This window comes from Phaethon lepturus, unplaced genomic scaffold (assembly GCF_000687285.1).
Source record: "Phaethon lepturus isolate BGI_N335 unplaced genomic scaffold, ASM68728v1 scaffold16560, whole genome shotgun sequence".
In the NCBI taxonomy this organism is placed as follows: Eukaryota; Metazoa; Chordata; class Aves; order Phaethontiformes; family Phaethontidae; genus Phaethon; species Phaethon lepturus.
In genome coordinates this window covers 1-27,023 of record NW_010511334.1, presented here as the reverse complement: position 1 = coordinate 27,023, position 27,023 = coordinate 1, and the positions used below count along the sequence as shown (strand labels likewise).

The 27,023-nt window shown below is 39.3% G+C and overlaps 1 protein-coding gene across 1 annotated transcript; it reads left to right on the top strand.

Annotated features, from left to right (window-relative positions):
• The first annotated feature begins 599 nt into the window (after nt 1-599).
• ZGRF1 (zinc finger, GRF-type containing 1) lies at nt 600-24,900 on the top strand. Its single transcript, XM_010283632.1, has 27 exons — nt 600-620; nt 743-823; nt 947-1,003; nt 1,445-1,630; nt 1,982-4,190; nt 4,498-4,580; nt 5,801-5,974; nt 6,670-6,775; nt 6,862-6,968; nt 7,176-7,326; nt 8,321-8,979; nt 10,308-10,446; nt 10,806-10,990; nt 11,490-11,677; nt 12,285-12,424; nt 13,631-13,777; nt 15,927-16,041; nt 16,893-17,146; nt 18,363-18,522; nt 19,235-19,312; nt 20,214-20,361; nt 21,376-21,503; nt 21,824-21,947; nt 22,400-22,576; nt 22,697-22,831; nt 23,518-23,779; nt 24,779-24,900. The coding sequence occupies exons 1-27, from the start codon at nt 600-602 to the stop codon at nt 24,892-24,894; spliced, it is 6,330 nt and encodes a 2,109-aa protein (XP_010281934.1). The 3' UTR covers nt 24,895-24,900.
• Nucleotides 24,901-27,023: the final 2,123 nt, after the last annotated feature.

Genomic DNA, 27,023 nt, shown 5'->3' with positions numbered 1-27,023 from the left:
ATTTGTTCCTGGTTGCATCATTTAAAACGGCCATTGCCAAAGTCGTTGTCGTCCAGCCTTAAACACGTGCGGAGGCCTGACTTCATGGCCGAGAGGCCGGTATCTTTAACGTGAACTGAGCCCGGGGTCAATGAACTTGCGACAAACTTGGTCTGTTAATAGCTTCTATGGTTTTGGGGTTGTTTTTTTTTGGATAATTTGTTAACTCTGAATAGCAGTGCGATCGCTGGGGGTTTCGGAGTTGCTTAAATGACTGGGTTGCCCTGGAAGTTAGAAAACTTCCTATATATTTGTCTATATAAAAAATGTAAATGTTAAAAAAAATTACCAGTAGTCTTTGTGTTAGATGATTTTCAAGGTTTCTCTTTAAAAAGCCCACACCGGCTGTACCCCCCTGGTTTGACATTGTCTGGCATCTGGCTCTCTTCTTTTGAAGGGAAAGAAAAACGTGAACTGACATCTCTTCCTCTTTTTTTTTTTTTTGTCAATACCTCTCCTTCACAACTCCGGTGGATTCTGAACACTTCCCTGTCTCTCAGGCTGCGTGAAGATGTGAATATTTGTGAAATAAGCCGCAGGATGACCGTTCTGCCCAAGAAATGGCTTCTCAAGAATTTACTGTAAGTGATTTTTAACACCGTGTACAATGAAGTAGAAATAAATTAAAAGACACTGTAGCTGCTGTATTATTTAAACGTTTTCTTACTTACTATTATTTCAACATTTTGCACATTTAAAACAGGTATTGTACACTCACCAGAAAATGAAAAAATCAAAAACGTGGCAAGATGGAATTCTGAGGATTAGAACTGGCGGAAATAAGGTGAACAACTCGGATTCAGTACCGTTGGATTTAATGTCACCTGCTGCCGCTGGACTGTCAGTGGTGATCTAATTGATCTGTGAAATAAAATTAGCTTTTTAAAATTCCATTTTTTCATTGCAGGCTGTCTTGTTTGATGATAAAGGACAGTGTTTGGAGAGTATTTTTATAAAATCTCAGGTATATTTTCTTTGGAGTTTGGTTTATTTTTATGCTTGATTCTGGTTTGTGTTTCAGGAAGCATTTTAAACTCTTGTTTGGTACCTAAGGTAGTGCTTTTCTTATTGCAGATATGAAAGTCTGCTGCAATGCAAATAATGGAAAGCGAAAACAGCTGCTATTTATTAATTAGTCTAATTGCTTTTCCAGAACCAATGTAGAGGTTTTATGGAATTTTATTCCTTTCAGATAAAAGCACTGTATTACAGCGATATGTTAAATAAGCATGACTTGAAGTGCTAATGCTTTCTAGTATATGTATATTTTAATCTAACTATTTATATGGCAGCTGTGATATACTGGTTGTAAATTTTGAAAATTTTCACATATAAGTATTTAGAAGACTGTTACTGTTTCTTATATAGCACTATTATGTACACACTGCTGCTTTCTCTCTTCTAGGTCAATACTGGAGATAATTTAGAAAGCGAACGATATTTGATCACAGTTGAAGCAGTAAAAGTGAATGAAAAATCTTTTGAAGATCAGCCAAGGACAGCAGAAAGTCCAGCAGTGGATAGAAATGCTGTAAAACCTGGTGTTCTGCCTCCAAGACATCTGTCTGTCGGCTTGAAAAGGAAGTTTACAGTATGTCTTTGTTTCAAAAGTTACGTCTGATGTCAACATGCATTTTAAAACACAACGAGCACATCTTTTAATGAATGGCAGTATCTTCCTGTTTTTTCGGAACTGTAAGCCAGAGTGTGATACCGGTAGCTATTTCTCCCAGAGTTTACTAAATCCATTTGCTTTAGCCAGATAGCTACTGCTAAGGCTGCAGTGAAAATTGCAGGGATTGAGATTATTTCTATACACCTGTGGAATCGTCATGTGCTGCTTGATCTGTATATATTTTATGGAGTGTGCCTTTTTCTCAAGATTTGATTACAAATGTGAAGTTGATTTCTGAGTGGCATTAATTTAAAATTTCTCTCCTAGGGTTTCCAAGGGCCACGCCAAGTTGAAAAGAAAATATCAACAATGGAAGATGGAGAAAAACCAAAAATACTGCCTTTACCTAAGCAGTGCCAGGGTACTTTTCCGTCCAAGTTTTATGTTACCTCTCCGTTATTTTCTACGATTTGCAAGAAGGATGCAGAAACAAATCTATCTGCAGGCTTTCATGAAGATGTGTGTACGGCTACTGACAAAGAACACGTGTCTCTCTCCTCACTGCTTTCGGCTCCGTTTCTTGACAGATGTGAGGAGACAGAGAAGCAAAACTCCGATCAGTCCATTGTGAAGCCAGAATCTCCTCTAATTACCAGGCACGCCCAATCTAGTAGTCAGACAGGCTGTCACAGGGCAGCGTCACAGAACATCAGGAGCACAGCACAGATAATAGCTCTTTTGAAGTCTAAACCAACACAAGGATGCAGAGAGCAAACAACGTCTGAAGTCACAGAATGTCCTTCTAGATTTCAGGCATTGGAAAATGCAGACAGCTTATATGACAAAAAAAGCATGATCCTACCTGCTTTTTCAGGCAACCCTGCCAAAAGTCTCATTCAAAATATTCAGCACCTGCCTTTTACAAAGGGAACTGTAAGTGATGAAAAGGAGTGGAATGCTGAAATGCTTCTAAGTTCAGCTGAACAACCTTGTGATAAAGAAGTCACAGGACAGACGCATGACGAAAAAGCAAATAATTTAAGTCAAGAGATACCAGATCCCTGCAATACAAATAGTTGCTTCCTACCTGCAGCCACCATAAGCAGCATGAGTGACAATCAGTTTGTCCCATCCTCAGGTGAAGTTTTGTGTTCAACAAGTCCAGTCACCTTTGAAAAAACTCTCTCCAGACACAGGGAGCGTTCAGTGACTAACGGCCTTAAGGAGACTTCACCTGTGAGGTTGCCAAATGAGCTTGGGCCCAGGCGAGGTTCAGAAAGGCTGCCTCGTGACCTGGAGCTCTCTGTGGACGTAACGTTGCCTGGAATTGGAATTGGAAAGGAGGAATTAAGTACGCGTGGCAAAGACTGTGGTGCAGATGAACAGGTGATGGAGGTTAACTTTAATCTAATGGAGGCTTTTGATTTTAATGTCACCGACAATGAAGACCTGTGTGAAAGCAATGTGAATAAGCTCACCGAAGGAGACATGCTTTTACCAAGTCCAGATTTCTTAAAAGGAGAAGGTGCAGCCCAAAACAGCATGCTGAGGCTTCATTCTTGCTGTGAAGTAGTGACACACAGTAAAAATGAAGAAACCAAATGTTCAACGTTTGACAGAGAGAATGACAGAAACCACTGCACTGGGGGTATACCCTCTCAGCTTGGCGACAACAATGTCGGAGAGATGGGGAGAACTGCAGAAGACTCTGCAAACCAGACCAGAATTGAAGTGAGACGTTTGGATGATGGAAACAACATAAAAGAGATGAAAGAAAGTCAATTAAGTATTGAAGCCACAAAAAATAAGAAGGATCTTGATGGCTGTGGAGCATGTACCATTAGCGGCATGCCATGGATAAAAAGCAAGCACTCTGATCTTTTGCCTGATGACACAAATGTTAATGGATGTCACCCTAAAGCCAGTATGTTTGAGAAAACTGGAAGTATGTCATGTATTTCTATGAGCAGAGTAATTTCTGCAATGGACAAAAGGACCGAAGAAGATGTTACACAGCTTGGATGCAAGAAATCCCCAGATGTTCATTTAGAACCCTTCTGGGCCACTAAGAGTGATGACGTTAAACCAGGTAGTCCTTTGCTGGGTTTGTCACAAAAATCAGATCCTAGCTATGGCTCATTCCGATATAGTGCAGAAGACCATCGAAAGGTATTTGGCATTTCACAGAAGGAAGATACTTTCATTTCCAGAAGTTCTATCTGTCCTTTAGGAAAAGGCTGTTTGTCTCCAGAGGAAACAGCAGCAGGTGAAACTGAGTTTGAAAACGTAGAGAGCATAAACGCCTTTCCTGAAGCCTGCAAAGCTGAAAGAATAGGAATTGATTGCCTGAAATGCACGGAAATAGCTGAAAATTCATCAGATCTTCCCGATTTGGTAAACAGTATTGCTCTTCTAAGAGCTTTGACTCAACATAGCACAGCATTAGAAAGCTTACAACAGATGGAGGAAAATAATAGCATATTACATGAAGCAAAGACTTCTAAAGAGATACTTGAACCCCTTGTGAAAGATGAAGGTTAGGTCAGCTTCTATTTTAGAGTGATTTCTGTACGACTGTACCTATTTGACTTCTGTGCTCTTATCTCTCTTGCTGGACAACTCCTATTCAGAAATCATACTTTTGGAGTGATGTGTTATGAAGGTTCCCTCATGCAATTTCTAGTGTTTAAAGCAACAGTGTGGGCTCCAGGTCTGCGTCTTTGTTTCCTTTAGTTCAGTTAAATCCTAACTGCAGTTATTTGCAAGCCCGGTACATATTCAAATGTTTTCATGTAAAAAGTGTACTATAACTGTAACTTATTATGCTTTTCCATCTCTTGTAGCTATAAAACACTTTACAGAAATGCCTTACTCAGAAAGTATACAGGCATCTTCCTGTTCATACTTTGATTCTTCTGGCCTTATGGTAACCAATTTTTGACTACGTATATCTATCTGTACAAGATAAATTCATTTTCCACCAGGCTTCTTGAATAAAATTCTGGGTTTATGACACTATAGAGGTTGAGCTAGAAACTGCTTAGAGGCATCGACTAAGAAGCTGATAGTAAACAGGAGGTGTCCTCTTGCACACCCTTGTGCCAATAAATGTTCAGGAGGCCTAATGTATGACAAGCAACTTAATGCAAATTAGTTATGTTTAATATCGCATTAGTATGTCTGGTACTTCTCCTTCCCTACCCCATCTTCTTTTACCATGTTTTTTTCCTTTTCTTTCACTATCTTTTTGAATGCGTGGCTTTCCTGGGAATTTTAGCACTTGGGTTGAAATATACTGGCAAATCTGTTTGTGCTTGATGCTTCACATGGATTTTTGTCCAATGCTATTAATAGTCCCTTTCCTTCAATCTGTCCAAAGTGAAAGAAGGTTTTTAGATTAAATTCTTCTCTTTTTCCTGTCCCATTTGAAAAGCAATCATAGTTTCTTATCCTGTCATGGGTGGTTCTGGCTTCCAAACAAAAAGGCTGTCATTTAAAATGTTTTCTATTGTATAAATAAAAGACATTTCTTAGCTTACCTTTTCACTTTAAATGGTTATTGGATTGCTGGACTAAGTAGCTTTCAATACTTTTATACACAGCCCAACTGTGTGGACAATTTATTACAGAAGAGAGAGACATGTATTCTACCAAGAGCAGCGGCCCAACAAGACCTCAGGACATCTGACTGCCAGCCGAAGGTACAATTTCTGTTGAATTGAAGTACAATGAATAGTGTTTCTTAAATTTCAATTCAGTGGTTTACAATCTGGAATATACTACAAGAACTCCTAATAAATATTTAAGCAGTCTTATAATGGGCTTCTCATCACTGTTTAGCACATTTGTCTGTGGGAAGTTTTCCACTGAGCGTTTTAAAACTCAAATTTTACAATACAAAAAGAAGACTGAGCGTACTACATCGGGATATCCATTTTCTGTTGGCAGAGATTTGTGCAAAACCTTTATTGCTGCTGAGTTGCAGGAGTGCAAGAGAAAGAAAGAGAAAAGCATAGATTCTTTTTTTTCCTCTTCTGCAGTTTCCAAGAGACTATTTTTGTTGTATGTATGAAAAGTACTTTTATCGACTGTAGATAGTTCCAGAACAGTACTTATTTTCAGTTAATGATCATTTATATTGCATAGCCTGTTGCGTTTCAAGGGCACCAAGTAAAGGGATCAGCAGCTAGTGAGATGATGTGGAGAGCTCCCTGCCTCCAGCCAGGATGGCAGCAGTACCCAGATGATACGGAGTTTGCAGCCGAGAGGTTTTTGTCACCCCTGTTTTCAAGCAATTATGTCCTTTCTGACTTCAGAGAGGTAAAACAATTTTTTCCAAGTTATCCTTACTAACCTTAGTGCAATAAAGTATCCTGTAAATGTAGGATAAAAGAAAGTTCATTTTTAGAATACTACAAGCATATCAAAATCATGAAGAACCGAACATAGTGCTTTATGGTTAAAACTTCGCAGTTAGATATTGGTTTTACTCATCTTTGTTATAGGAATAGGCGTTTGCAAGATGTAACTTTTTTTTTCCTCTGAGCAGTTTCACACACACAGTCATAAATGTATGATATTAAACAGAGATTTATTCTAGAGAAAAGTAGCAGAGGGCTTTTATAATGAATGCTTCCTGGTGTTAGCAGAATATTCACCACAAATGGATTTGAAATTTGGTATGTAATTGTTAGAGAGTTCCAAAGCAAGGGTTAAAACTTTCTTTCTTGGATTATGATTCTGTTCCTCCTGGATGCAAAGAAACATGACATGCAACGGTAAATAAAATATTTGTTTTCTAATGCAGTATATATTTCAGTATTTAAAATAATGGAAAAAAAATATATTTCATTTTTTTACTTCCAGAATGGACTGGAGATACTGAAGCATTGTATCTAGAAAGAAGATGTAGAAATAAGATATTTAGAAATAAGGTTGACTCAAAGGTAATATTTATGTTGAGGATGAACACTTCTGATTTCTAACAAGTTTTTGCTTATACTTTTTTGGTAAAGTCTCCAGGTTCAGGTAGTCTTCATGAGGATGATATCAACTTTATCAGAGAAGAGAATTTTCAACAGAATTCTGACGTTATTAAAGAGTCAAGAATCAATCAGTCCCGTAAGTGCAAGTAAAAGTATAACGGGAGCAACTGGCCTCAGAACAGTTATTCTGCATGACTTCTGTCCTTCACCTATTTTTCCTAGCATTGGCATTGAATGTGTGTTCTGAAGTTCCCCCGCGGACTGTGTCAGGCTCACCTTCACATTCCGATGCGAGACGAACGCAGTGGACTTCATGGGAACCTGACAAGGTGTGAATGGACTGTCTCTTCTAGATCTTTTGGGCTTTATTTCCTACGTGTTCATGATAGCAATTTCTTACTTTTGAAACTGTTTTCTCTCAACTCTGAGAGACGTTTCAGTTGTTTAGAACGATGAAAGAGAGAACAGTGACAAAAGAGCTATAATTGAGGTTTTTTCCCAGTCATTCACTTGACATGTTAACTCTTCCTCTGTAGATAATTTCATCAGTAGAACTGACTTCCTCACTTGATCCAGACTCTACAATTTCTCCAGCCTCAGGAAGTGAGGAAACTACAGGAGACATCCAGGAGCCCCCGATACACAGGATCTTGCCAAGTGAACCAGAACTTTCACATTTTTCTTTCGGTAAGAAATTATACTTCATAGTTGCACTTTACAGTATTTTTGCTGGAAAACCTTCGGGAATTTTTGAAGCACGTGCATTGCACTATTACAGACAGTTACCCTGGGTGCTGAAATACCCTGAGATGTCTGGGTACTAGGGATTTTCACTTGTGTTTGTCACATGTTTTTCATAGGGAAGTGTGTTACTTTTTTTTTTTTTTTTTTTAAAGAACAACTTTAAACAGTGTTTTCCAAATCGACTGGATTAGCATTGAATTCCAGGCCTTTCCCCCTGCAATTATATTTTCCTGAAAGAGACCTCAGTAGAGTGATTTAATTTTATAAAGAAGAATCAGCTTCTACTTTGGGGGGGAAAAAAGTCTGTAACCTAAGCTTCTAATTCATACTAATGTGTTCATTTATTTACGTGCTTTTAGTTTTCTTCCACATTCAGCTGTCCTCTGATCCACTTCCAGTTGACACTTATCAATGACTGTCATTTCTTATTGATAGTAAATTTAGTCAAAAGTAATGTGTGTGGTGCTAGAAGCCCATTTATCTACATTGGTAAATATTAATTTCCACAGTTTTGTGGGTGACCTTTTTGGAAAAAGGAGCAAATGTTAAGCCATTTGGTTTGTTTTCCACTTGGCAGCTGTCAGTGACCTACCAAGAACATCAGATGAATGACCTCCAAAACACAAAATAACCTTTAAATAATTTTGCCCAAGCATTTTCTTTTATAGAAGTAGAATGCCTCCAGAAATGTGTTCTGAATGTCGGGATTTAAGTTGCGATATCCCTGAATAGGGGGATTTAAGAATCACAGTTGAAATCACTCATTTTGTCTGGAAATTTAGAGTGGTGCTGCACAGGCGTGATACAAAGAGCATGCCAATTAGAAGACGGGATGTAAAAGGAAGAACTTAAGAATTCGTTCTTTATCTTAGCGTTTTGTATGTCTGACGTTAATGTGCCATCCGCAAGTTGCTTTTAAGATGTATTTGCCCTACAGCACGGGAGAAATCCGGCTATCTGGAGGAATGCAACCTCTCAAGATTCAACCCCAGAGCTAAAACACGAACTCCATTTGTCACTCTTCCTGCCACGGAGAAGATTCCTAACGCAGTTTATCCAACTGACAGCGAGGAGCTCCAGCAATCTTTCGGCTCGTCAGTAGTCAATTTATGCAACAAGTCATCAGTATTTCCTATTAGCACTTTTGGCCCTGAGGACAGAAATTACGAAACCTCTGTGTTTGGAGAGTACACGGAAGAGAGACAAAGGGAATCCATGCCACCGGCGTTCCCTAATGTGACTTCAAAATATAGACAAAGCAAGTGGCTAAAGTATCAAAACAGTTCTCAGTGTGACTTGGTAACTCAAAACAGCGATGATGGGGAAATGACTGATGACATCTGTGCTGAGAACATCCTTGGAATGCCGCTGGGTGACACAGGAGAGAACAGCGCTGTGAATAAAAGTGCTCCCAGCTCCGCACTTCTACAGACGGCAAGGAGCACGCCTGGCAACTGCTGTGCAAATACCAGCAACCAAGATTTGATTTCAGAGGGGAAGTTACTTTCTCTGCGCTCAAGTCAGACGCCTTTGGCTGAAGCAACACAAAAGGTGTTAAGTCATCTGAGCTGCCACACCATAACAGGAGATGGCCAGGTGTGTAACTGTTGAAGCAAATACAGTGACAGAAATGCATTTTTCTGGACAAAGTAACTGCATTTATCTGATTTCCTGCAAGATATTATCAGTGTGACTGGGTGAAATACATACGCGGTAGCACAAGAGTCTCAGCTACAGAACAGCAGCTCCTAATGTATTTTTTTAAGTGCTGTAACTAACCCTTTGTAAAGGTAATTCCTTGGCGCGCACAGTGCCAGATGTAGATTTTTAATCTGAATGTTGATGGCAGGAAGATGAAATAAAACCTGCTGGGCTGTTTTGTCATCTATAATTGGTATGAAAATATTTTCAACAAATGTTTTTTTTAATTGGGAAATCAGCATCGCTTTAATGAACACCCATACCTTGCTTCAAAGCATAGTCTCTGTTTTTAAAATATTTCCAATTTCTTCAGTTTTAATTGTGGAAAAGTGATTGCATTGAATAAACACCTAAAAGAATAGCACAGCTGTTCATTACCAGTAGACTGTCTTAAACAAATGGAGTATATTGCGAAAAAAGCCCAAACCCACCACAAATCAAGCTTTAAAAGTTGTCAAATGGCTGTGTTTTAAGAATTAATGAAAATGTTAGATTTTTCTTTTTTTTTTCTACACTATCTGCAGTGTACATAGGTGGAAGAAGCTCCTTGGTACCCGCTGGGATGGCAGGCACGGGGATAGCTTGTGGTATACACTTTCCCAAAAGCTCTCTAGTCTGGTTCTTCCTTCCCTAGCCTGTACTACCTGTGCTATAGTTTCATCTGATGGGTTTATTTCTGTGCAGAAATTGTGTTAAAAATGGGGTTCGTGTGCTCCCTCCCCATGTCTAGGGCTAAAAACATGATGCTGAATTACACAATTTACTCTAAAGCCTTTGAAAGGATGATCTGTGTTGTTATAAATGCAGGCTGTTTGTCAAGGAGCAAATGTTCACTTCATGGTACATCGTAAATGGCAGTGCAAGCTCCCTGTGCTGCAGCTCCGGGAGTACTTAATTTTACTCCTGTTGGCAGTCCTATTGAATACATGCTCCTGTACTTACAGTTAACAAAGTCTGCAAACATCTATGTTGAAGGGGATTTGTATTTTGCTTATAGAAAACTGATTCTTCATTGACAGTCATCTTGAAACTTCTCATTGCAGAATGAGACCCTGATTTTTTTTCTATTTAGTTGTACTTATTAATGAGAGCATAATATAAAAAAGCGAAAAGGAAAGAAAAAATGCATAGGTTTTGGCATATCTGTACAGTAGCCATTTATCAAAATTTGTCTCACTCAGGGTTTTGTAAGGTTTAATGGTTTATTTGTATGTTTTTTTTAGGACATAACTATCTCTGAGTTGTCTTTTCCCAATGCGGATAAAGTAAAATATACTAACCTTCCTAAAAGAAAGATTTCCATACCAACTGTGTTTCAGTCTCACGTTCACTATAAACAAATTTTTAAAGCTGCTCTGACAGGTACGTCTAACACCACGCTGTGTGAAGTGCTGTCATTTTTAAATAGTGTATTTCTGAAGCTTCACAAAGCAGGGTGAGAGGGAGAGAGATCACCAGCACGGAACGACAGTGTGCACTTGGTTTTGGATACATACACTCAAATATATTCAGTCTATAGCCAAAATTGCAAAGACAAAAAGAATACTGCACTTCTGTTCAACTATGTAATCGTGTGCCTGTTTACCAGTCTTTAGATTCCTATCTAAGCTTTTTCTTTTTCAATTGAAAATTTTAAATGAAAATGTATTTGAATGCTGTGTGCTTGTATAACTGTTTTAAGGCTGTGCTAATTACTCTTTTATTCTTCTTTCCATGTCAAGAGCAATTAAACACGGTGCTCTTTGAGTTGTCACAAAGATTACACAACGCTCTTTCAAAAGTGGATATATCATTTTACACTTCCCTGAAAGATGGGCGAAGTCAGAGCAAAGCAAGCTGCGTTCCACTCTGCAATCACATGCATCCTGCTAAGCTTGCTGTGGTTAAAAAAGAAGGTCAAAACAAGGTGCTGTATATTCCTTGTTTGTTTAGTTTGGGGTGTGTGTTTGGCATGTTGACCGTATTCTGTGAACAATTACAGGGCATTTATTTATGATTTACAATTGCAGGTTAAAGTGACGTGTTAGAGATCACTTTTAAGTTCAGTTGTAGTATTCCACTAGTGTCCAGAATTGTTAACATAATAGTTCTCTCCATACAGAAACAGCTTTGTATATAGAAAGACCTGAATTCATCTCTCCATACAGAAACAGCTTGGTATATGTAGAGAGAAAGACCTGAATTTATAACGTTCTAGATTGTATGGGATTTCTATAAGGTATGATTACACAGTCTTCAGAAGCTGAGAGTTCTGGGAACACACTTGTGGTTTTCAGCCAAACACAGTCAAAACATGGGTGTTTATCTAATTATTTCTATAGCAGCAAGTAGTGATGCATTGCTTTACATTTTTTTGCTTGTTTGTTTTAATGTGCTAATGGTTTTCCCCCCCCGCCCCTTCCCAGGGTCGTTTGTTCTATACCTGTGATGCCCCAAAAGCTGAGCAGTGTTCATTTTTCAAGTGGATAGAAGAGGTGAACCCCGCACAGATAAAATCCAGACCCAGCGTAGTGCTTCATGATATAAAAAGTATTGGGACATACCTCAGAAGTCAAAAGATTTCCCTCTATGAGGAATGCCAGCTTTTGGTGAGGTATTCTGAAATGCTATGCATTTTTCACAAGTGCCATGTGAATTGCAGGATTTATAAATATTCCAGTAACTTTGGATTCCGGTAGCATTTAACAGACGCTTTCGCTATGTTTAAAGAAGCTACAGTTCTCTCTGGAAATGTAAAAGCCAAATTAGCAAAGGAATAATATTCACAGCAATGACATTTCAGGTCGGTACTCTTTCAGCAAGAATCAAAACTGCTTACCAGCAACTTGATTAATTGCTTAATGAAATCCCTTATGATTGTTCCGTTTGAATTACTGTTCATTTAATCTTTTGTAAGAGAATTTGGGACAGATTTTGATTTCTTCTCTTAAGTGATTCCAATTTTGAAGTCGGAAGTTGCATCGAAGAGTATTCTGTGCTGCTTAACCATAGGGGAAACAATTTAATTATGGATGAATATGAGAGAAGTATTTTGCAGTCAAGATAAAAGTATTTAAAGCTTGGTAATGTAAGATGATGAGCAACCACCAAGATCTGCGCTGTATAATTGGGTCCAATCTGTGGAGCTTTCCGATTTTTGGCGGTGAATCTAAAATGTGCCAATTGTTTACTTACTTTTTCTTAAAATGACAATTTAACAGGAAAGCCTTTGAAGCTCAAACACAGCGGTGTAGTAAGTTCAAGAAATTTATAAATACACCTGCCAGGTTTGATGGCGATTCCAAAACCAAATTATACCTCAAACTAAGCAGAAAGGAGCATTATTCTCTCTATAGCAAAGGTAAGCAAATCTTAAGCATCAGAAGAATTGTCCATGTCATGTTGCACCTTTTTAAAGTATTAGTTTGTAATCTAAAGAGAAAAACTGAATCTTATTTTTAAGATCCTGACAACCCTGATAATTCAGTTCTCATTCTAGAAGGGCAACGATATATCTCCTTAATATATCATTTACTGTAAACGTTCAACTACCTTAGAAGAATAGAAATTCCATGTCCTTGGGTTTTGGAGTGTATTAAATCTGTGAATCGTGAAGTTTCAGGAAAGCCCAGTATTCAAATAGATCATATTTAAGGAAAACCTGATGTACAAATCAGTGTTTCAGTAGTTGTTGCGTAACTCTTCTAAATTATTGAAGTGTCACAAAGTTGGAGGACGTTCAGTGATTTGATCCAGATAGTCTCAATAGTTCATTTCACTTCAGTAATTTTCAAATTGCTACCCAACTGTATCTTCAGAGTTTCTTCACTTCGCTGTTGAAAACGATATAAAGGAAATGCAGAAACAAAAGTGTTGGTCTGCGTGCACTTTCGGTACAGACTCTGAAAGGTTCTGACAAATCAGGGTTTTGTAGCTTTAAATTCTGAAGTTCTGCATAGGCAAAACTTTTATTTGTGCACAATAATTTTTTGATCATTTTTGTTCCAGTAAATACAACGTGCCATTATTGCTCCTAACTTTGAAATCTCCCTTGCTGTGTTCTGCAATATACGGTATAGGAATAGTGTAGGGAGCTTTAGTCTCATCAGGTGTGCCAAATGAAACGGAACACCTGGGGGCTCCAGCATGTGTTTGTTTTGAAAGGAAAAGCAAAGTGTGTGCTTACTTTCAGTATTTGCTGTTCTTTGGCAAAAGAGTGGTTAACTAGATTTGTAGTATACTTCAGTGATTTGCTCCACTTACTCGCCAAATCAATAATACTTCACATTTGTCAGAAGTCAAACGCTGCTATATGCACCAGGGGAGAACTTCACCGTTACCCTCCATTTCAGACACTAGAAGTACTAGAAGATTTGCAAATTATTTCTTCGTTCTCTTAGAACTGAACTAACACTTATTTAGGGCTTTTCTAATATCCCCTACTTTCACCTTAGCGATGGTTTCATTTGCAGCACCGTGAATGCTGGGCGATTTTCTCCAGCTTCGTTTTCCTTAAGATATGGCTGTAGAAGCAGCCTAGGAGAACTCTGTATTTTTTTTTTGACAGATGATATCTGGGTTGTTTCGAAGACTCTGAACTTTGATCCCCTCGATACGTTCATTGCAAGCAGTGCTTTCTTTGGACCATCCTCCAACAATGAAGTAGAATTACTACCATTGAAAGGTTACTGCCCCTCAAACTGGCAATCAAATAGTAAGTTGTACACTAAATAAGTCAGAATTGTGGGAAATAACTAGTGAGGGAAAAATCTGGCCAGCAATGAAGGATGAGATTAGAATTTCTCACATCTAATACATTATTTTATTCACAGGGTTTTTTTTTTTCCCCTTGTATCTTTGAATATGTCGTCTCAGTACAGTACTTAATGCAGTTAAACCTGCAAAGTAGCTGGTAAGAAATTCTAAATGGGTGATGAAAAAAAAGAGGAAAATAGAAATAATGTAGTGAATAATATAACATAGAATGCAAGTTGACTGTCAGAGTATAGGTAACAGGAATATGTTGTTACTGTCCTTGAAAAACAAGCAAATGAAAACCCTGAACAACTTACTATCAAAAATTTCTGTTTATATAAAAAGCCATATATTAAATCTGTGATTTGGCTGTCCCGACGTTCCTTTCCATGCCTTTGTTGCTACAGTCTAGAATAACTCAAAAATTGGTGTTTCAAAATTCAGAAAAAGACAAATCTGTCTGCTTTTCATAATTTTTGTAATTGTACTTTAAAATTTTATGAAACCTAGCACTGATGGGTTTTAACGAACCACTGACCTTTTTATTCTCTAGCAAGCTGTTCCCAAGTAAGTTGCAGCCATTCTTCTTCTTGGTTTTAATGTTTTTGTTTGGGGTATTTTTGTAATACTTTGTAATCAGTGTTTTGGAAACAGTAAAGTTAGTGGACCTTAAGTGCAGAGAGAAACACTGTGGGTCCGCTATAGATGTCACAGAAAACTGACAAATGTGCTGCCAAACATGATGCAAAAGTTTCTTGTTTTCGGTGTTGAATTGAGCTAAAGTTTTGGCTTTGTTTTGGTTTGGTTTTTTTTAAAAGAAAGAGGTGAAGAGTGCATTATGTGGTCATTCTGGAGCTAGTAATAATATACCTCTGCTTGCTTTCTTTTAATGCAATATGAAAATCATGTGCTTGAGCACAAAAGGCTTTATTCATTGCACTTAACCTTAAGCAGGTAAATCAAGTATTTTAAGTCACCAAATTAAGCTTTTTAGGCTTTCTGTGTAATCGTTAGGGAGAGACTTCCTGCAAAGCACAATTCAGTGAGCCTGCGTAGAAACTCCTGTTCTGAATTACGTTCAGAAGACTAAAAAATATAGAAAAAAAACCCAAAACAGTGGCATACAAGTGCTTTGTGAGCACACAAGCTATCAGAATCATGAGCTTCAAATGCAGTTGGAGGTTTGGGTTTGTTTGTTCCCCAAGTTTGAATTGCAGAGAGTGTGAATCTCTCGAGCAGTCAGGGTCTGGAAGAGTTAATATATAGCTTTTGTATAGCTATATATAGTTAATATATATCTTTTCAGTCTTAATGCTGTTGAATCACAGCATTTTCTTTTTTCTTAGGAAATCTGTGGTCCTAACTTTCTTTGTGATCATAAATACAGATTATTTCATAATTCTATAACCATTGCAAAACTAAACCTCCAAGTTGTACGAAAGTAAAGCTTTAAGTAACGTTTAGTTGTTGGCAGTAATAAACAACAGCAAAATAAAGGTATGTGGGCTACTAAACGTATTAGAAACCTGTTACTTAGGCAACCCCTGAGCCCCAGAACCTTAGGAAACTGGCATTGAATTCAGAAAAATATAACTGAATCCTTGTTCTGTTCTTACACTCTCCCCTAGGCACACACTTTTGTACGCTTTGGAAACAGGCTAGATGGAATTTGAGTCTGGCCCACTGGAGGTGTCCTTTGTGTTTCTGTCTTGGCTTTTTTAAGAAAACATCTGCTTAGTTATCGCCATACAGATGGTTTACTTAGAAAATTCACCTCCTAAATTCCAAAGCCTTCTAAATATCTCACGTGTTTTTTGAAATGAGTAAGGATTTTTATCTAAGCTTCCTTCCCGGAAGGTTCCTAACGTTGGAATCGCAAATACTTTGAGAATAACGCACCTTGAAAAGAAGGGCTAATAAGCGTCTCCTCACGTTTAATATTGAGTCAGACGTGGCAATTGGGTTAACTTGCATTCTGCTACAGGAGGCTAATTACTCTTTTGGCGTTTTGTAATTCATTTATCTAGCCAAAATTCATTTATCTAGCTGCTTTGAAATTTAGGCTAATTTCCTTTTTTCCTAATTTTACTTTTCGGTGGCCTTTTCAGTGTTTGTTCATGCCTTGCTGGTTTGTAATGCTAGTGGTGAGCTTACATCTTTAAGAAATGTGGAGGAGCACTTCAATCCATCTACGTTACCACTAATACCATATCTACTAAAAATGTAAGTTATTGTTTCCATCATACTATGAGCATACAGTATGTCAATATGTACGGAAAAAAACCCAACAACAAAAATACCATTGAGTTTGCCCTATTAAAAAGTGGATGAGGAAAACTAAAATCAGAAAAACAGTGCAAGGAATGAACTGTCGACAATGCAGTTTTCATTTATGTGGAAATGAAAACGTATCGGTTGCTTAACTTTTAACTCGATCCTAAGGGTATCTTTTCCTTAAAACTTACCTGCAGCCTACATTTTACAACCTACAGATGAATATTAGGCATTATTAAGACCACTAGACTGACAGCAGAGCCACTGACTGATCTGTATTAAGTTAATGCATATGCTTCACGGGGGGCTTCAGTGCAACTGTTGTTCCTTCCCAATTTTAACAGTCACTTGACAGAAAACCTCAAAATATTTTCTTGGAGAATCGGAGCAATATAGGGGTATTTCCAAGACTGCTTACGATTCACCATATAAAACAAACTATTAAATGAATCCCTGCTTCCTCTGACTACGTTACTCTACCACTCTTAATTCTGTCCGTCTCCTGGACTTGGAGTAAGTCATATTGAAAGCATTACTGTACAGCAACAATGATAAAACCCAAAAGCCTGTCTCTCAAGATCCAGCTTTCACCCAGGGAAGAAATAAGGGGGAGGAATATACAGTCCAGGCATATGTCAGGGTGCAGGGGGCAGCAACTTTTAATTATGTCAGCTGTTAATCATAAAGCCTCAGCATTTCAGTGTCAGGTGACTAAGAATACCAGAAGCAGGAGATACAGGTTATATATATACATATATGCAGTGTTATACCGCAACTTTTGACCGTTGTATTTTCCTTAGGAATTTTGGTTCTGAAAATGCTACTAATAGAGTCACCAAAAGAAAATTTATTCCACCTGCCATCAGCCTGAAACGCACAATGATGCCTGTCAGCACTGAAGTGGCAATGGGACTAGCTAAAAAGATGATCCAAACGTTCTCACTGAACCCCGATCAAGCTACATCACTCATTTGGATCGCTCAGATGATGACCTCATGTGAAAATATCAAACCAGTGGAAGAACATCAGAGCTTCCCTATCACTATCATACGTGGTATATAGCAAATAATTGTGAAATTTGCTCCTATTTTATCTTTGCAAAAATGCTAATGAAGATGTAATGCCGGTGGTAGTGAAATATCCCTGAATTTTCTCAGTGATGAAACTGTAGACTTCTTTCCTTAATCCTATATTTACAGTTCCAGGTAGACTTAAAGGGATATTCTAATGTCTTAGGTAAATGTTGACTTATTTTAAATGTATCGCCAAAGATGAGCTCAGCTAAACTGCCTCTGTGTATGGAATATCCTTTTAAACTTTTTTGTGACGCTGCTGTCCTCACCTACTTCATGCATTTCCTGAAAATTCATTTTTTGGATGAGGGCCCTCTGATAATGACCTTGGCATTATACCATCCATTCTATCAGCACAGAGCTTTTGATCCTCAAATTTGCATTCTGTCTTCTGCAGGACTTTGTATGAGTATAGACTTCTTTCCTAGCAAGATCTATACGCAAAACCAGAGTTATTTAGTGTTTTCTGCTTATTTCTTTTCATATTAAAAGCACTTTTTGTCACATATCAGCTTTGATAGATTACCATATAATTGTTTTCTATTACACGTTATTCCTTGCTGTTTTATACTTGCTTCTATCTTTGTTTTATCCCTTTTCAACCGTACAAAAAGGCTAATAACATCTTAGCGCAAAGATTTACTTTTTTTTAAATCAGTATTGAGAAGCACTTACTTATAAACATAAGCTTTCAGATCCTGTCAAAGTAAAGACGTTGACAATAATGACACTTTATTAGTAGAGATACCACTAGACTTAAATTGCCTGAGCTTTTTGTAGGCTGCCAGCCATATGAATCTAGTTAAAATTATTAGTCATTCCAAAATAATCATCTCTCAAATCCCTTACTCTGCACCTGACGACATGGTATGAGGGATGTGCGTGCAGACACTTATATTATTTTAATGTATCGATGAGACTCCTTAGCAAGTAATGCATGTATTCAACCAGAAAATTTAGGAAAAATACCTTACCTTCCCCGCTCCTGTAGTTTTCTGTTAACTTACTGCAGGCAGGAACTGCAAAGCCTAGGGCAACTGGTTGCCCCTGGATACTTGGAGCTGCTGCAGCAAGTACCTGCAATGTTTGACAGGAATGTCAGCGTATTTCATAAGATAAACTTATAACAATTGATTAAAACTGTACTTTCCAGACATTTTTCACTTGTAACTTTAGCTTTCTCTTCTAAAATACCAGGTGTTTTTGGAGCCGGAAAGAGCTATCTGCTGTCTGTTGTGATCTTGTTCCTAGTACAGCTCTTCGAAAGGAGTGAAGCGACGGAGGGTCCAAGGCCAGCTCCATGGAAACTTCTGATTGCTTCTCCCACAAACGTTGCCGTTGACAGGATACTGCTGGGGTAGGTTACTAAGATTTTTGCAGACTATTGTTCCAAAAACCCATAATGCACGTATATGGTAAAGATCATTGTGTGGGTATTTCCAGTATAAGGCTTCAAAAAGATTGCATTATTTCCCTAGAAAGAGTCGCACAGGGGCATTAATTTTACCCTTGCTCCTTTGCACAGCATGTATACGCTAAAAGACTGTGTAAGGCTAACTGTGCTATTATATGAGACTAATATTGGGCCCTACCCTCACGAAATTTACTGTTAAAAACCATCATGACAGACAGTGGGATTGCTCAGGAAGCTTTGGGAAGGAGCAGCAAGGGAGGAAGGGATGGAAAGAGAGGGAGAGGCAGAGAGAGTCAGACTTGGGAAGCAAGCTTCAGCAAGTACCAGGAGAAGAAAAAGAAGTGGTTAAAGGCTAACATGAAATAAAACTCACAGTTTGGAAGGATAAAGGGAGGAAGGGAAAGTACAAATGGAAGACTATTTAAGGAGAATCATAAAGGTATTAAGCATTTTTGAGACAAATCATGATGAGGTAACATACTTCGATTTACTTGAACTGTGGCCCCCAGAAGAGTTACTTTATCTGGTTAATCATAGCAGCTGGTGCTCTTCGGTGTTCTGTGACGTGTCTGTTAGCCTTTTTAGAACACTTCTAATTTTTTTCAAAATTTCTTTTTACATTTCTGTAACGTGCATCATCTCTTTTTCTTTGAAGGCTACTTGATCTCGGATTTGAGGATTTTATCAGAGTGGGAAGTATTAGGAAAATCACCAAAGCAATTCTTCCCTATAGGTAAGAACCTTAATCTTTGAGGGCTCCGAAGCGATTCTAAGATTCATGAGAGTATGCATGCTGTAATATTACTATTTTGAATAGTAATCATTCAAAATTGAATAGAAATCGTTCAAAATGTGATAGTAATATGCCTACATCAGGTTCTTCCCCGCCCAGCCTCTGCACGGTGGTGAAATTTTACCTTGATTTGGGAATGTCGTTTGTTGCGGAATAGAGCTAATGCTTTTAAAGAGGACATAGTAGAGGAGAAGAAAATAATGGCAGTTAGAGATTTGGGAGTTTGCACCAGGAAGAAAAGCAAAACAGACAGACCTGAAATAGATGCGTACTGCTGTAGTGATCAGAACTAGGAGGAAGCAATCGTAAATCTAATGTTCAGAGAATTAATGGTAGCAACTCAAGAATTCTGTACTTCTTACCTAAGTTATCTTTGCTCTAGTGTTCTGGGGTTTGTCCTTTAACTACTTAAAAACAAGCAATCTACACAGTACTTTCAACACAATTTGAGAGAAGAAAGTAAAGTTCAAGATGAATAAAGATTAAATTTCCATTCCTTGGTGTCAGTAGCATACCAAGGGTATGTACCAAACGGTACAAGAATGAAAAACTGCTCCTCGGTTCTGCTCCACTCTGAAGTCAGCTGTGTATTTGGAGGAGTCATTTACTACACGGAGGTCTCTGGTTGGGGGGGTAGGGTCTGAGCTGGTGGGATAAAGGTCTGTTTTAAAACGGATATTATGCTAGTCTCTCTCGGCTGGATTCAGGATGGGTTAGTACATTGTTGTAAAGTACTGTTATGTATAAAGTATGATTATTTTTCTATATTGGTTGTTCGCTGAACACTGAAAGCACTGTTATTTTCACTCATTGTAATGCATGTTATAAAATCTTTTTGAAGTTTACATGCTGGCTCAGGAAATGAAAATGAGCAGTTAAAAGAACTGCTTGCTCTCATGAAAGAAGATTTAACTCCGGTTGAAAAAATATACGTCAGGAAGAGTATTGAGCAACATAAACTGGGGACCAATAAAACTATACTGCAACAGGTACAGTCAAAGTGATGGGATGGGGAAGTGGGGATTCGCTATGCCTTATCCATCAGGCCCGGCAAAGGGAAACCAGGAATCCCCTCTCACACCTGCCAAGCTCCTAAAGTCTTGAAAAATACAATGAGTGTTAGGACTAGGACAGGTTTGATTCCACAGGTATAGCTTAGTGTCTTACCTGTGTATGGCTTCTCTAAGTTGCACTTGCAGTTCCTGTTTACAGATATGAGACAGGAACCCTTTCTCAGCTGCATTGCAATCTGATTTACTATCACCGATCTAGTTTACAAGGTGGGGAGAGAAAAATTTCTGAACACAGCTAGTCTGCGCTGTGACTGTGAAACTAAAATTATATATAGTCATAAAGGTAAAAGGTAAGGACTGAGCTAAATCTATCCTAGAGTTGAGTATCAACCACCAAGATGATTTCGTATATATTGTAAGTAACTGTTCATCAAAGTATTACCTTTTAAGGTTACTGCTTCTTGTAGAAAAATCTTCTCAATTTCTGGTCTTTCCAGTTATTTGCCTCTTCTCCTCAGTCGTAGAATCAAAAAATGCCAGCTTGTTGCACAGCAATTGTAACAAAGTGGATCTGCACAATTTGTTTCTTGTGCTTATTCCTCGCGGTCATCGCTGCCACTTTTCCCACTGGGGCTCAAGAAGGTTTTGGAGGATTGTGTAATCCGAACTCTCTCTGTACCAGACCAGATCTGGTCTTAAAATACATGAGTCTGTGAACGATCCTGATGTATAAACATCCCAAGCACAAGAAACAGTAACCGTTTCTTACGGAGTGGCTCCATCTCCATGCATACACAGTGCCTTTTACTGGAAGTTAGAATATAATTTTTTGAGACCCAGCGAGTATGAGAGACAGCATGCAGTAGAACTGCTAAAAATTAATTTAGGTGTATTCTACTGCTGAAGCTGTAGTTAACGTACTGCACAGAGATTAACTATTAAACGACCTTAACTTTTTGTCTGCCCATTCTCCCCTGGCTAATAACAAAGGTAAAAGTGGTTGGAGTTACCTGTGCTGCCTGCCCGTTCCCTTGCCTGAATACTCTGAAGTTCCCTGTAGTGATGCTGGACGAGTGCAGTCAGATGACCGAACCCGCTTCTCTCCTCCCCATTGCAAGGTACAGCCATCTTTTTGTCTTTCACCAGAGAAATAACTTTTAGCAGTGACACAACCTCAAAAAATTGCCAAACTTGCATGTCTTTTTAAGAACGTGAACTCCGAGATCGCACCTTAGACAGAGTAATTTTAAACCGAGGCCTGCTCTTAGGTGCCTTCCTTGAGTTAACATGTTATTTTAACTGTGGAAAGAGGGTGAGGGAGAAGGGAGCCTGATGGAAAGCAATCTGTGATATATAAACGCAGCACACACTTTTGTTACGAATAGTTTGACATCCTTTTTTAGAACATTTTTTCTTGTTTTCTAACGTTCTTCTTTAGGTTTCAGTGTGAAAAGCTAGTCCTTGTCGGAGACCCTAAGCAATTACCGCCAACGATTCAAGGGTCTGAGAGTGTTCATGAAAAGGGACTGGAGCAGACTCTCTTGGACCGGCTTTGCTTAATGGTATGTACTACTAACCACGTCTTTAGAAAAGGTGGGGGGTGAAATTGCAGGTCAGCTGAAGTCACTAAAAGACTTCTGGGTTTTTTTCACGTCAGAGGATCAGTGTTTCAGCCTGGTTTTTAATTCGACAGATTCCATTCTAGTGCGTTTCTCTGTAAATGTTATTTCCACAGTGCACGGAAATTTGTAAGCGTAACAAATGTAAACCAAGAATGGATTGAAAAACAGTGACAGGTTCTGCCTTCTGATCTTCTTGTGCAGTTTTCAATCCGGGGTAGAAGAATCAGGGGCTTGCAGTATTTGTTCTAATCCTTGTTGAAGTGAATGTATGAATGTTAAGTCAGCTTACTGCAGGAATTACTTCTACTTATTTCTTCTTTGACCTAGCTGGCATTGCAAGATATTTAGTAATTCTTTTCCCTAGTCACACTTTCCATGTCGTAATTCTTTAGGGACATAAACCAATACTTCTTCGGACACAGTACCGATGTCACCCTGCTATTAGTGCCATAGCCAACGAGCTGTTCTACGAAGGAAATCTGATAGATGGTGTTTCTGAGAAAGACAGAAGTCCTTTATTGGACTGGCTTCCAACACTATGTTTTTATAGTGTTAACGGGGTAGAGCAAGTAAGTTTTTACATGTTTCTTATATAAAAAGGCAATATTGTAGTTCTTCCTCCATTCTATTTCTGTTTGCGTTCTGCTGTTGGTGAGAGATAAATTGGAAATCTTCTTCCCTATTTCCAGATTGAAAGAGACAACAGCTTTTATAACATGGCAGAAGTTCATTTTACAGTCAAGCTCATCCAGTGTCTGATTGCAAGTGGGATAGAAGGATCTGCAATTGGTGTGATTACTCTTTATAAATCACAGATGTGTAAGGTTTGTATGACGTATCAGCAGTAAAACAGTTTTCTTAAATGGTTTTGTTTATTCTTAAGCGTAGGCTCCATTTCAACTAGGAAGAGTCAACTAGAAGCGAGAAACAAATGCAGGATAGGTTAACTGGAGTTTACCATAACTTCTCTTTCTTATTAAAAGAAAAAAATCAATATTTTTTTCCTCTAAAATTAGCCAAAATCTTTTAATTCAAACATATGATTTAAAAAAAAATCTTTCCATTTGTTTTCCTTCCGCTCGCATACTCAGAAAATTGGCAAATTAAATAGTACCTAATTTTCATAAGTGGAGTAGGAGCTGTTACAAACTGACATGTGTGACAAGGACAGGTAACAGGGACATCTGCTTAGCGAGGCTGGAGTTGTACGTCACCCAGTGAAGCAAGGCTGGTGTTGCACCTCACCCGGTCATCCAAGGCAGGATGTGGGCTGCCGTGATTAGTAAGTGAAAGCACTGGTTGCCGTACTGAGTGCCCCGGTGTTTCATCAAATACAGGTTCGTTGTGTAGTTTTTTCCTGTGATTACTGGAGGTTTTACTGTCATTGCACTCCGTAGTTTCTTAGCTCGCATCTTGTGTAAACTCGGACTCATTGAGTGTGTTTGCTCAAGACAAGTGTTTGACTGTGAGTAGCGTAACTCCTCACCATCCATTATTCATTTGTCTGCAGATTCAGAATTTCCTTAGTGGCGTACACTCCGAGGCTTTTGAAATTAAAGCTGTGCAGGTGTCCACTGTAGATGCGTTCCAAGGCGCTGAGAAGGAGATCGTTGTTTTGTCGTGCGTAAGAACAAGACACATTGGGTTCATAGACTCGGAAAAGAGAATGAACGTGGCGCTAACGAGAGCTAAGAGGCATTTGTTGATTGTCGGAAATCTGGCCTGTCTAAGTAAGAACAGACTGTGGGGAAAAGTAATTCATCACTGCAAAGGTAATATTTTCTTCTCCTGTATTTTTGAATTTGTGCAGTCCATGTCCTTTAATTAAGTGATGTATAATACACCTTATAGTGTATATATACTATACAACATATAAAGTGTATAGTATGCATACTGCATAAAACAGTATATTTATTATGTATAAAATATAGTATATTGCAGGAAAACGCATGTATGTGCACATTGCAGGTTAGCAGTTTTATCTGCAAACTGTTTTCATACTTGAAGGGTATTTGTTACCCAGTAACGCGCCTTCTTTGGATGCCATCAGATAGCTACACAAAGAGCGTGCTGGTAAGGAGCGTTGAAACCCCTTACTGCATTTCTAGTCCTTTCCCAGTTTGCTTTTACGTAGTAGACCCCAGCAGAAACAAGTTACCAACAAATTCTTCTATATAGCAAAGTATTTCTGAATAGATGGTGTTTAAATAAAGGAAAGAAAAATGCGTAGCGTCTTTCTGCAGCTAGGGGCTCGTTGTTTGTGGAAGATACATTTTGAGCTGCTAGAAAAAAAACCCAATGCTATTGGCCATCAGCTCACTCTACCACGTAATTCCCTGATTGCTTTGTTTACAGGTCACTGTCTTGCGAATATATGTCTTTGTTTTTTTGGACCGCAGAAGGAAAAACAGGTTTTGGAAATCAGTTTTTTACGGTCTCTACCTATTTACTGCAATTGAGTATTTACATATTTGAAAGGAGTAGGGCCTTACCTTAGCAGATACTACCAAGGGAGTGCTCAATCTCTAAAGCAACAGATCGCTGCCAAGAATAGGTGCCAAAAGAGTAATTATTTAATTTACCTACTTGGATGACATCAAAGGATGCATCCCATTAACGGTTGAACTCTGAAGAAGAACAATTTGCAAAGTAGAAATATTGCAGCCGTTTGATAGGCTTGGGGAAAAATAGATGTTCGCATCACTGCGGACTAATTACATGATGGATGCTGTAAAGGGAGATGTAATTATTCTCTTTATTGCTGCTTCTAGGATGGGATAATGGATTACAACATGTCAGCCAGTGTGAGCAGCAGCTAAACGACATTCTTAAGTGTTACTTTGAGAAACAGAAGGAAGAGGAACAGAGTAAGAAAAAGGAAAAATGAAATGTGCGCATATTTTATGAAGAAAATATGAACTGCGAGTCTATAAGAATTATCAGAACGATTGCAAATCTAATATTGTCGTGGCTTATATTTAATGTGGGAAATTTTCGTTTGTATCTCAGTGCACTGATGCTTGTGGTTTGACCCCTTGTTCGTAAGACTAAAAATGAATAAAGTAACTTTATCTGCTTGACAGCTGAAATCCTGTTATGCTTACAAAGGGCCTAATTGTACTGTTAGTGTTTCATTCTTCTTCAGATTAGGTAGGCACATAACATCATACCTTAGAACAATTCCATCACCTTGCATATTTACCAGTCGGTGACATCTAGGAAGGAGCAAAAAAGCTGAATGCTTTCGGTTTGGAAAAAGGGGGCTGTTGGGTCAGAAACTCCGTCAAGAAAAAAAGTTCATCATCTTTATCATGGCAAAAGTTTGTCCGTAGGCTGTCTCAAAGGTGTAGAGAGGAGGCTCAGCGGTTAATGTACGAACGGGGGGGAGAAGCGAGCCAAGTGTGGACATCGTAAAATTTCTAGATGTTGCCATGCTGCTGACTTTCTTTGAGAGAAGACGCTGAGGCGCTCCAGAGAACCAGCCATAGAACAGGCATCCCAATAGCACAAAAGTTTCTCCAAGTAATCTTCTGGTTCCTTTTTATGCAGCTTTGAAATAATACAGTACCTGGGGAGGAGCTCGTTGCATTCAGTGATGTAGTTGTCCTTGGAAAGGAGTCAGAAGGGGAGGGAAAAAGGCTGAACTTGCAGCATGTGAGCTGATGATGGGACTGGTTAGCCCAGGATGAGGTAAGGAGATGTGATAAGGAGGAAAGAGAGAAAGCTTATTTTAAGGAAGGTAATTGAGGTTCTTGCTACGTAAGTGCATGTGTGTGGTAGCAGCCAGTGCTTGGGCAGCATTTGGGAAGGACAGCTACTGCTCCCTCGCTATGAGGGGATGGGAACAGTCTTGCTGAGGGACAAGTGGTATATCTTCTTGTGGAGTTTCTTAACTGCTTCTTCTAACAGTGTTTGGATGGTTCTCAGTGGAGCGAGAGGACACTGGATTTTAGATTGGTTATGGTTTTGATCCAAGACGATAGTTGTTTCCTGGGTATTCCTTGGTACCTGCCTTGGAAAAAAATGTAGTTTCTGCCTGTGACATGCAAGTGTATTCCGATCTCTGGCAAGGTCCCCACAGCATCCTTCGCTCTAACTGGGAGAGGCATGTATTTGATAGGTGAACTCTTGGGTGGTGAGGAATTGGTCAGATGGTCGCAACCAGGGGGTAGTGGTCAATGGCTGAATGTCCAGATGGAGAGCAGTGATGAGTGGTATCCCCTCACGTGTCCGGATTGGGACCAGTACTCTGCAATATCTTCATCAAGGACATACGGGGATCGAGGGCACCCTTGGCAAGTTTGCAGATGATGCCAAGCTGAGCAGTGCGGTTGACATGTGAGAGGAATGGGAGGCCAACCAGATGGACCTGGACAAGCTTGAGGAATAGGCCTCTGTGAACCTCATGAGGTTCAACAAGGCCAAGTGCAGGGTCCTGCCCTGGGTCGGGGCAACCCCTGGTTTCAGCATAGGCTGGGGGGTGAAGGGATGGAGAGCAGCCCTGCTGAGAAGGACTTGGGGGTGCTGGGGCATGAAAAGCTGGACATGAGCTGGCACTGGGGCCACCAAAATGCTCCGAGGGCTGGAACAGCTCTGCTGGGAGGGCTCAGCCTGGAGCAGAGAAGGCTCTGGGGAGACCTTCCTGCAGCTGCCAGGGCTTGAAAGGGGCTACAGGAAAGATGGGGACAGACTTTTCAGCAAGGCCTGTAGCGACAGGACAAGGGGTAACGGTTTTAAATTAAAAGACTGGAGATTCAGACTAGATCTAAGGAAGGAATTTTTCTCGAGGAGGGCGGTGAAGCCCTGGCCCCGGTTGCCCAGAGAGGCGGTAGATGCCCCATCCCTGGAAACATCGCAGGTCAGGTTGGACGGGGCTCTGAGCACCTTGATGCAGCGGAAGACGCCCCTGCTGACAGGTGAAAAACCTCGGGAATTGTCGGTTTTGGCACCGCCGGGTGCCTCACTCACCCGCTGGGGCCATGGCGGGGCCTGGCCGCCTCCCCTCGCCTCGCCCCG